Here is an 11,081-nt window from a genome sequence, read left to right on the forward strand (position 1 = left end):
CTGGATCAAATATTTCCAAACCTCAGAACACGCTCTCAATTCAGCTGAGGCATTCACTCTACAGTTTGAAGCAATCCAGAAGAATGTGGTATAACCGTCTGAGTGACTAGTCAAGGATATGTGAACAACAAACTATGCCCTTGTGTGTTTATTAAGAAGTCACATTCTGGTTTTACGATTGTTGCGGTTTATGTCGATGACATGAATCTCATCGAAATTCCTGGAGAGCTCATGAGAACTATCGCGCACCTGAAATTGAAATTTGAGATGAAAGATCTAGGAAAGACTCGATACTGTCTCTATCTCGAGATAGAGCACTGTTTGGATGGAATCTTAATACATCAATTGAACTACATCCAGAAGGTGTTGTTCCATTTTAACAAAGATAAAGCGAAGCCTTCGAGTACTCATATGGTCGTTCAATCGTTAGATGCAAAACGAGATCCCTTCCGTCCGAATGAGGATGATGAAGATATTTTGGAGCCTGAAGTTCCTTATCTATGTGCAATATGCACTTTTTTTGTACTTAGCCCAATGCACTAGACCCGACATCTCCTTCGTTGTTAATCTTTTGGCAAGATACAATAATGCACCAACACGCATACAATGGACTGGTGTTAAAGACATTTTTCGTTACCTTAAGGGTACTACGGATCTGGGCTTGTTCTATCCCTACGAATCCTCGAGTGATGTTGCACCCTTTATCTCGAGTCGATTATCACCTTATTGGTTATGCAGACGCAGGATACTTATCTGATCCGCACAAGGCGCGCTCTCAAATGAATTATATCTTTATCGTTGGAGGCACCGCAATATCTTGGAGGTCAATTAAACAGACCTTAGTTGCCACTTCATCTAACCATGCTGAAATTCTCGCCTTACATGAAGCAACTCAGGAATGCTTTTGGTTTAGAGCAGTTATGGGCTATATTCGAAGTTCTTGCGATCTTTACCCCGTCGTTGATGTCCAAAGGACGATCTATGAAGACAACGTAGCATGCATCGAACAGCTCAAGAAGGGTTACATCAAAAGAGACAACACCAAGCACATTGCATCGAAGTTCTTTTTCTCACATCAACAACAAGAGCATTAGAAGATTGAAGTCATGCAAATTCATGCACAAGACAATCTGGCCAACCTCTTCACCAAATCACTACCGAAGGCGACGTTTCAGAAACTTGTTCAAGGAATAGGTATGCGTAAACTTTCTGAGTTGTAACATTGCTAGTTCTCTTTGGAATTGTGTCAAACTCAGGAGAAGTATCCTGAAGTATACTTGCTTGATCTTAATGTACTCCCAAATCACTACCGAATGCGACGTTTTATTTGACTTTGCATTACTCACGCATTTTTACTTAGACTATGGATTTTGTCCCTACTCCCATAGCCATAGGGTTTTTTGTGAGACTTACTTCCTTATGCAAGTTTCAACCTTATTTGAGAATAGTGTGTTCCCAGAATCAGTGCCAACGAGTCGACTTCCTCAACTCTACATGATGCTGAATCTAGTTGAGCGTTTACACACTCAAGGGGAGTGTTATAAACTTCTTATTTAAGTGTGATTGTGTAAATCCTATATTAGATTTGATTCTAATTATTCTTTCCTATTAGGACTTGTATTCCTTAGAGGAGATGATTTCTTCTCTCTCTTATTACTATAAATAAAGGTAGAGGAATAACACATCATCTACACGACCTTACAAACACATCGATTTCTCTCTATATTTTCTATGTGCCGCCGGCCCCCTCTCTGGCCACAACATAGCACATATTTTATGACATTTTTTAAATTGGAACAGAGATTCGGGAAACAAGGAGGAACCCAATATGGAAGCATTCAACCTCCAAAAAGCTCGGACGAAACTTCGCACATGACTGACACACATCAACTCCACCTTTTCTCTCCCATTCCTTAATTTGCACTCAAGATCCTTCCTTCTGAGAGAGTTTTCTTTTGAGTCTTTCGAAGCACATACGTGCATCATACTAGTATCCGTATCCGTATAATCTTAATCTTGACAAGATGAACGATGCAGATGTGTCGAAGCAGATTCAGCAAATGGTCAGATTCATTCGGCAAGAGGCCGAAGAGAAAGCCAATGAGATTTCTGTCTCTGCTGAGGAGGTACTTTTCTATGCCAACACTTTTTCTGCACTCAAAACTGAAATTCTCGTTGCATGCATGGCTCTGATCGTCATAATGCTGTTAATTTTGAGCACTTAGGTATACTTTCTAAGTGGTGTGGTGTGGCCTTGCTACTATGATCTTCGGTTTCAAGCCGTCAAACTAATAGCTATGAATAGCCGTAGACTCCAAAAAAACAAGGGTAGAAGAATAAGAACTAGCTATTACGGAACATAAAATTTATTACAGCAGCTGGGATTGGAACTGCTTCCGCATCTGGTATGTATGATCATTGCGGTTCAATCGGGTTATTCTATTCCATCTCTTGAAAAGAAAGAACTCATTATTCTAAGTTGTTAATAGCAACATGATACATTTCTACAAAACTCCTACCCAAGCACACAGTCATATGCATTACTTCGATTCGTCCCTAGAAAATAAACCAACCAGCAATCAGAACATTGCTTTTTTTTTTTTTTTTTTTTTTTTTTTACATTTGATTGCAAATTACACCCTTTATTAGCATATGGGGGTTAAATAGTTGTTATTTATGGGGGATTTTATTTCATTTTTAATAATTTCTTGGGCAGGAATTTAACATTGAGAAACTGCAATTGGTTGAAGCTGAAAAGAAAAAGATCAGACAAGAGTATGACCGCAAGGCAAAGCAGATGGACGTCAAGAAGAAAATGTGACTTTATTTATTTATTTATTTTATCCTCACTAACCTAATCCATCACTTAATCTTCAACATTTTTCTTGAAAAGATTTTGGAAATAGTGATTAATTTAAGGATTTGATCTTGGTGTACGTACATACAGCGAATACTCAATGCAACTGAACGCGTCGCGTATGAAAGTTCTTCAAGCACAAGATGACATTGTAAATTCCATGAAAGAATCTGCTGGCAAGGATCTTCTCAAAGTTGCTAATGACAAGAAGGCATACAAGAATCTCATCAAAGACTTAATTGTTCAGGTAATAATTAAACATCGTACACACAATAAGCCGTATATGAAACCGCACTTTAGTACCCTTTGTAATCTGTTTAGTGTCCCTCCAGTTCTATAGTAGTGAAAATCTCCTTGAATTTATATGTATATAGAGTTTACTGCGGCTAAAGGAACCGGCAGTGTTGCTGAGGTGCAGAGAGGTTGACAAAAAGGTTGTTGAGTCTGTGTTGGAGGAAGCAAAGAAAGCTTATGCTGATAAAGCCAATGTTTCCGGCCCCAAAGTCACCGTCGATGGTCGTGTGTTTCTCCCACCTCCTCCGAAGGGCGGAGATTCCCACGAACCCTATTGGTATTCTGTTGTACTCATTACCTAAGTTTAGTTCTTACATTGATTTCTGCACATATGTGCAATAGGCTGCTGTATGCACGTGATCATTTGTTTTGGTTTGATTGTTTGGAAGTTCTGGCGGAGTGGTGGTGGCCTCCCAAGACGGGAAGATTGTGTGCGAAAACACCCTTGATGCGCGATTGGATGTCGTGTACAGACAGAAACTGCCTGAGGTAAGGCCAAGCAAACTTTGTACTCCATTTGGACATTCATTCAGCACACCAGAATCGAAACAAAACTCAAATCTTTACTTTGCATGATCAGTTCACTTATTTTCTCCATTCCACTGCAGATTCGGAAGCGCCTTTTAGGTTAAACCAAAGGAGTAGTTTCCTACAAGTGAGAAGACTTGTTTTTTGTTGGCTTAGCAGTCCACTTCTGAGATGATGAACTTTTGCTTCCAAAAAATAACACTGTTTAGCTTCCCCTAAAAGTATCATTATTAGGGGTATGCTAATTCATAACTTCGAATTCATACGTGTTGGAAAAGTAACAGAGATTCAGCGAGAGAAACAAGTAATTCGTAACTTATATTCTGAAGATTAATAAAGCTACTTGTACAACATTTAGACCACACATTATTGATCACGAGGCAGTATTCTCTTGTGTGGAATCCATCTTCGTGAAAGATGCGGTCAGTAAATGTGATGCGTGTAGCATTACTCCTTTGCATCTGCAGTACAGACTACAGGCTCCCTGCAAAACCTTCTAAGCTACCTCCGAACAACTTCTGAAAACAAATATTTTTCTTAGCAAAGCAGCTACCTAGGAAACGGAATATCTCCTACTCCTACCAGTTTTCCCCTCAGATCCCCGGGACTTCCGACCTGATTTCTTCGGTTTCCCTCCCGCTTGGCCACTAAAAATCCCAATCCTTCCAATCCCTTTAGAGAGTGAGGTCAGGAAAGTTTTCCCATTTCCTGTTTTATCCATCATTCCTTGTTTCATAAACAACTGCTCTTTCTCCAACTCACTCAGCCTCACTCTCATTCTTGAAATCTCCAGCTTCAGTTCTCGGTTTTCTCTCCTTAACGAAGCATAGTTGTCTCGAGGAGACATGGCTGCGCTTGGGACGCCACTGCTTATTCTCTGCGAGGGGAACCCGTCTCCTGAGCTTCCAGACAATGCATTCTTCAAGCGGAGCTGCTCGAAGTACAGAACTTGCACTGTCATCTTGACTGGGAGCCTATCATTTTGTGCGGCATGATTGCTGGCTTCTTGAGAGAGCTTTTGGCAATCTATTAATTTGCACAGCTTCTTGCATTCTTGTTCAGTCAGCATCGAATGAACCTAACCAGAAAATGACGAAACATAATCAATTCAAATATAAAGGGAACTCAATCCAAAACGTGCAATACAAAATCATGTAATTTTATACAGTCAAATTTGATAACCTACCTTCAAGTATATATCAACGGCCCTGTAAATCCCGTCATCAATCACACGTGCATAATCGGGCAGTATTTCAATCAAAGCAATGAATGTTGGTAAGCTCAGGTCAGGATCAGGAGCAATTTCAGCTAGATATGAGTCAATAAGCTTTCCAACTTTCAACAATGAACCATGACTTGGAGAACCAAGTCCTTCAGACTCATATCCGCAATCTTCACTTTCTTCATCTTCTTCTTCAATCCGCTGCAAAAAATTCACCAGTATTCGATGAACGGTGTCAACATCATACAACGAACCCCCTGCATGGATCGAGGGTATAAGGAGATCATCAAGCGAAACCATTTCCAACCGAAAGGCAATCCTCCTCTCGAGCTCAAGCCTGCTGGCTATTGTTGCATCCACCATGATTGCCATTCTCAGCATTCCAAACATAAAACTCAGTGGCACTGAAGAGCTTTTCTCCGTTGGCATTAAGCTTACTAGGGTTTCGACAACAGCCTTCTGGTCATGTTCTGTCTTGCCAGCATTTGGCTTCACTCTACCTGGATTCCAAATTTGACATTTTCCAATACCCTTCAAGGATGTTTGAGCAAAATGCATCAAAGATGTGAAAATGCTATCCGGTCGCACACCTAGTCTTGTCATAGCACATATAACCCTTTGATAATAATCAATCCTTAGAATCGACAGATCTTCAACCCACCACTCATGACGACCACTCTTTAGCTCTGTAGATTCGCCATCACAGCTTAACATTGACAACCCTGATGCTAACTGTTCCTTGCAAGCATTCATGGCAATAGCTTCCACACATCTACTAGGAATTCCAACCTCCTCCGCTATAGAAGGTAGCGTCTCACAGGTGGCGAGGACTTCTACTGACTTTTCAAGACTCTCAACTACAACCTCGTTCAGGTACGTTTCTGTTCGCGCAATCAGGTTTTCGTCCCTGTAGTCTTCAGTCATTTCCAAGTACTCTGCAGCACACCGCAGATGGGCGACATTTGCAGTTGTGATCTCAAAGTTCATGCCATAACAGAATTTCATTGCGAGTTCAAATGCCTGCACCCCTCCTGGTATGTTGAGGAGCTCCAATTTTGAAGATGAATCCTTGTTATCTGCCACCATTTTCCGAATCTTTCCACTTCGCGACACCAGTGGAAACTTGAACAAGATAAAAAAATGTGATTGGCGAAACGGAAAAACGCAAGGCTACAGCTAGTATTATAAGTGAATTCAAGGCCTAGTGTAAACTTTGATTGGCAATTGAAGAGTTTACCTTATGCAGCAAGAAAGACTCTCCATCGACAACGATTGTAATGTCCCCCGCAACATCTGAAAAGATACTACATAAAAACATTGAAATTCCAAAGTCAGTTACAAGCAATAAGCAAAACATAAACAGATTGTACGCAGATAATACACCTTTAACCAAGAATCTGCACTAAAGTTTGAAACATGAGATGTAGAAACAGATCCTACTCGTCACTAAAGGGCAGATCCTATCCGTCGCCAACGGGTTGATCCTAGCTAGATTCAACTCTTCTTCCAAACAAAAGATTAAAAGAAGTTATTTTCCAAAAGTTCATATGTTTTTTTGTCTACTATGCTAATTAATTAATTTTAAAATGCTATGTTCTGCCTAATATGCTAAATATTAACCAAATCTGTGAGCCCCCACATTCAGGAATTGTACTTAAAATTTTAAACAGAATAATTACCAAAGAAAACTTACAAAACAAGCCAAATAATGAACCAAAAAAACAACATAACACGAGTTGAGAAAACCAAAAATGTGTATATATATATATATATATATATATATATATATTATGCAAGTGATGAACTCTAACAAAAACTGTATGAAACATCCCATCAATTAGCATGAAGCTGAAAGATTAGAGCTAAACAGAAGAAAGAATGCAGACGTTACACCCGAATTTGAATCTCTTTTTTTTTGTAGATTCGAGTAGTTTAGAATATCGTTGTTAGACGAACAAAGGAGATTGGAAGAATGGTAGATAGAGATGGACTACCGAGTGGTGAAGGAGCTGCAGAGCTTAGGAGTTGGAGAGCGGTTTGAAAAAGAAAAAGGGTTTTCAGAAACCATCCCCATTAATTCTCTCTTCACCACCACCAACTGCTGAATCTCAAACAGTGCTTTCGGATCATATTCATCATTCCATTCCTTCTCTCTTTGTTCTTCTTTTTACGTAAATAACCCGACGGAGTTGAGGAATTTACGGTTGGAACTTGGACCGCTGCTTTTCTTTTTATGGGGACATGCTCGCTGGCGCTGCAGCAGCCCCAGCACCAGCAGCCACCTTTTGCTTTTGCTTCTGCTTCTTCATCATTCCTTTGTCTGGTGTTGCGTTCTTCCTTTTCTCTTTTTTTTTTTTTATGTATTTTTTTATTTTCAAGACAAACAGAAAAAGAAATGCTTTGTCTGATTGGATTTTGAACGTGTTATTTAATTTTCATATAAATAGTTTCATTTCATAAAGGTAGATTTGTACACAAATTTGAAATGAATACTTTAAATGCAGTACTTAATCATTATGTACATTGATTGAAAGAGTAAACTACCAATTTACCCCTGAACTATCACCCAACTTTCGATTCCCTCCCCGGAACTTTTTAATTGGAATATTAAGGACTTAATCTAATTTTTTTGGTCGATTTGCCCCTATCGTTAGTTTTTCATATATTTCATCCAAATTAAGGTTAACTCTTATCATGAGCAAACCATGTAACTCTCATTTATGGACAAAAGCGTCACTTCACTAGACCTTCAGACATAAAAACTATAGAATCACACATATTTGCATAAGTTTATATTTTAGAAATATAAGGTTTTCAATTATTTTAAAGAATGAAACGACCGAACTACCCACACATGTTATGCACATGCTTCCATTTAACAGAATTTTAGATGGAATGAATGAAAAATTAACAGCAGGGGGCAAATCAGTCAAAAAAATTAGTTTAAGTCCTTAATTTTTCAATTAAAAAGTTCAAGGGGAAATCGAAAGTTGGGAGATAGTTCAAGGGGCAAATCGGCTGTTTACTCTTGATTGAAATCTTATTAGTTTTTAAATTTTGATCAAAGTCTTTTGAGTTTGTACACATCAGTATATTAGCATTAATTAATTTCCATGTCAACTGTTTTATATTTTAAATTAAATATTATACTAATATTGTAATATAGAATATCCTTTAAAGCAAATTTTTTGTCCGAACATTTAAAGCAATTAAATAAAATAAATTACCGCATTTAAGGGATATAAAATCCCATAAGATTTGAAATTTAACGTTTAGGGGATTAAACGATAAACTCCACCCTTAGAAAACCTTAAACCAATTAAAAATTGGTGATTAAAATGTGGAAAATAAGTTATGAAAAGAATTGTTTTTTTTTATTGAATGTCATGATAAAAGATAAATGTCCCCATAAGATTGTACCCATGTACAATTATAGTAATTCACAAGAATGTATCCATATAAAATTTCAACATTAAAACCCATATGTGACAAAATAAAAATAAAACAATGTACCCATATAAACTCTTAATGTAAAAAATGATTAAAGGATAGAAAAATGGAAGCAAACCATAATTAAAAAAATTAATTACTTAAGGGTACATACTATATAAATCTTATATGAAATAGTTATACATATATGGTTACAAAATAATTTAGAAGAAAAAAGTTATAATGGTAGTATAGAATAAAAGCTAGGTACATGGATTAAGGAACAAGAGAAGAGAATGTACCCAATGAAATCAAAATTGTGTTCATAGCAATATAATGGTCATTTGTTATGATTTTGCAATATGATAGTCATGGAGAAAAAGTGAGTTTGAATTTTTTTTTGGCAAAATTTAATTTGAAGATACATATTCAATAAAATAATGTTGAATTTGAATATAAACATAAATTTGAGTGAGAGAATTTTGGGATTTTCAGTTACAAACGTGATAATGTAGTAGAAATTATAAATTAAAATTTGTAAAACAAATAAAAAGATGACATGGAAGTATTTTAATAGTAAAATGTTGAGGTGTACAAAGTCAAGGAACTTTGATCAAAAAATAAAAACTAATAAGGTTTTAATCTATGAACATTAGTGATCAAGGACTAGATCCTAATTTTTCCAATTTGAAATTGCCATTAATTCTTTAATTGTAGAAAATTTGAAAGTAAATTACCCAAGAAAAACATGTGCCTTTTTTTTTCTTTTTTTTTCCCATAAAGTTGTTTAATTCGTTTTAAGTCAGAATAAATTGCAACAACTCATCTTGAGTTTGTAGCGGGAGTTTTAAGACTGATTTTAACTAAACTTATTGACATTGTTCAACAAATTTCTATTAATATTAAAGACTATTAATATTAAAGACGGTTGGAGAAAGGTCTTGTATTCTAACGGTTAAGACCTATTACTATAGTTTGCAATGACCTTTTTAGATTGAACTCTTTGTAAATATGTATCTGTAATGCTCTTTTCTTAATAAATATAATATCACTCTTCATAAAAGATTAGTAAATCACCTCCCGAATTTTATTTTATTATAATATGTATCTGTAATGCTCTATTCTATTTGGAAATAATGTATCCCTTGAATAAAACCAACAATTAAAACTATTCAATTTATTAATCTTCATAACTCTTGAAAAAAATTTATTCGAATAGAAGACCATCTAACCGTTGAAACGTATTACATCATGAAAATGTTACTTGCTACCTGCAAATTTTATAATTAGTATTAAGTAACATAATCATGATAATTTGACCTAATTTTTAATACATTTAGAAGATTAAACGATCCCCAATTCGAATACATTTTTGTTAAATTAATCTTTGAATAAAGATTAATAAATTAAACGATTTTGCTCGTTGAATTTTCAATCAAAATACGATATCAGCAAATAAAAAATGTCAACATCTTCACATAAAAGGATGCAAGTATTATCCATCTAAGTATTTTGTGTGGTTTCCACACTTTTGCACTATATCACAATCCCATTGATTCTTTTAGGAAATGTCTTTCTCTACTTTTATTTTCTTGTTTTTTATTTTCTTTTTTGCTGATTACTTTTGTGAAATGTCATTATTAAATCAGAAAAGTAAAATAAAATTAGATTGATTGGATAAAATAAAAAAAATAAAAAATAAAAAAAGGATTAAAGGGGGTGTATTCAATTGAGAATGTGAGAGATTTTAATGGATTTATAAATTCATGGATTTTTATAGAGTTTAATTGATTTGTAGAGATTCCATATAAAATTTTGATTCAATTCCCTCGAAATCTCATGGGAAGAGGTGAGATTTGTAGATACTTAAAATACACTACGAAATCTCTCCAATTCCCTCTAATTCTTCAACTTTCTCAAATTCTTTAAAATCAATTTCTAATTGAATACACCTGGAATGTTATAAACTTCTTTAAAATCTTAATTGAATACACCTGGATTTATAAGGATTTTAATAAACTATTTTAAAATTCTAATTGAATACACCTAGAATTTGAGAGAATCACTTAAAATCCTAATTGAATACCCCTAGAATTATTAATTCCCTGAAACTCTCTCAGAATCCCAATTGAATACACCCCCTAAAAAAGGTAATGCCGGTGTACTAATAGAGCGTGGACTGATGTGACAGAATTGGCACGGAACTCAATAAAGATGGTATTATTAGAGAGAGAGAGAGAGAGAGAGGGAGAGAGAGATGGTGTTAACATACAAGTACTGCATTCTTCTCTTTTTCTTTTCCCAAATGGCCTTTTAGAATTTAAAGGCCAAGGCCTTGTGAGACAATCTGGGCCAGACAATCTGGGCCATGGATACGAACCAAGTCTAAAATATCAATAATATTGAAAATATCAGTAGTCTAAAAACACGAAAATTTCCATAAAAATATCGGAATATTATCAATATCGATAAAAATTGAATAAAAACCACGAAAATTGTAAGAAAAACTTAGAAATTTTTATTAAAACTTTGCAGGATATTTATTTAGTCAATTATCTATTAATTTATCACAAAAACTTGGAAGGAAATGCATTGCATGATGGATTTAACTGATTTAAGTTGATTATATTGCGAGCTGGCAAATATTGTGAGTGTAGAAAATATGTAGTAATTAATGAAAGAAGTTTAAACATACCATAATCATTTATATATAATGAATTAGTACAATATTTTACACTTTATACATTGTAT

General features: G+C 35.4%; 2 protein-coding genes across 2 annotated transcripts; one reads left to right on the top strand and one right to left on the bottom strand.

Moving 5' to 3' along the window:
- Positions 1 to 1,865: 1,865 nt before the first annotated feature.
- LOC126594348 (V-type proton ATPase subunit E2-like) lies at positions 1,866 to 4,065 on the top strand. The gene is made up of 6 exons (XM_050260616.1): positions 1,866 to 2,126; positions 2,717 to 2,817; positions 2,948 to 3,104; positions 3,232 to 3,428; positions 3,541 to 3,640; positions 3,760 to 4,065. The coding sequence occupies exons 1-6, from the start codon at positions 2,025 to 2,027 to the stop codon at positions 3,781 to 3,783; spliced, it is 681 nt and encodes a 226-aa protein (XP_050116573.1). The 5' UTR covers positions 1,866 to 2,024; the 3' UTR covers positions 3,784 to 4,065.
- LOC126594342 (BTB/POZ domain-containing protein At3g08570-like) lies at positions 3,977 to 7,229 on the bottom strand. Its single transcript, XM_050260592.1, has 4 exons — positions 6,896 to 7,229; positions 6,139 to 6,205; positions 4,866 to 6,023; positions 3,977 to 4,757 (listed from the first exon to the last, which is right to left on the bottom strand). The coding sequence occupies exons 1-4, from the start codon at positions 6,973 to 6,975 to the stop codon at positions 4,233 to 4,235; spliced, it is 1,830 nt and encodes a 609-aa protein (XP_050116549.1). The 5' UTR covers positions 6,976 to 7,229; the 3' UTR covers positions 3,977 to 4,232.
- Positions 7,230 to 11,081: the final 3,852 nt, after the last annotated feature.

The sequence above is a fragment of the Malus sylvestris genome, chromosome 12, assembly GCF_916048215.2.
Source record: "Malus sylvestris chromosome 12, drMalSylv7.2, whole genome shotgun sequence".
Taxonomy (NCBI): domain Eukaryota; kingdom Viridiplantae; phylum Streptophyta; class Magnoliopsida; order Rosales; family Rosaceae; genus Malus; species Malus sylvestris.

What these genes read in the sequence shown, in the direction of transcription:
- LOC126594348 (XM_050260616.1), top strand. Translation starts at nt 2,025, where the DNA reads ATGAACGATGCAGATGTGTCGAAGCAGATTCAGCAAATGGTCAGATTC. An exon ending in ATGGACGTCAAGAAGAAAAT is followed by an intron (nt 2,818 to 2,947) that starts GTGACTTTATTT and finishes ACGTACATACAG; the next exon opens with CGAATACTCAATGCAACTGA. An exon ending in ACAGACAGAAACTGCCTGAG is followed by an intron (nt 3,641 to 3,759) that starts GTAAGGCCAAGC and finishes ATTCCACTGCAG; the next exon opens with ATTCGGAAGCGCCTTTTAGG.
- LOC126594342 (XM_050260592.1), bottom strand. Translation starts at nt 6,975, where the DNA reads ATGGGGATGGTTTCTGAAAACCCTTTTTCTTTTTCAAACCGCTCTCCA. An exon ending in TGCAGCTCCTTCACCACTCG is followed by an intron (nt 6,206 to 6,895) that starts GTAGTCCATCTC and finishes GTTTTTATGTAG; the next exon opens with TATCTTTTCAGATGTTGCGG. An exon ending in AGTCTTTCTTGCTGCATAAG is followed by an intron (nt 6,024 to 6,138) that starts GTAAACTCTTCA and finishes ATCTTGTTCAAG; the next exon opens with TTTCCACTGGTGTCGCGAAG.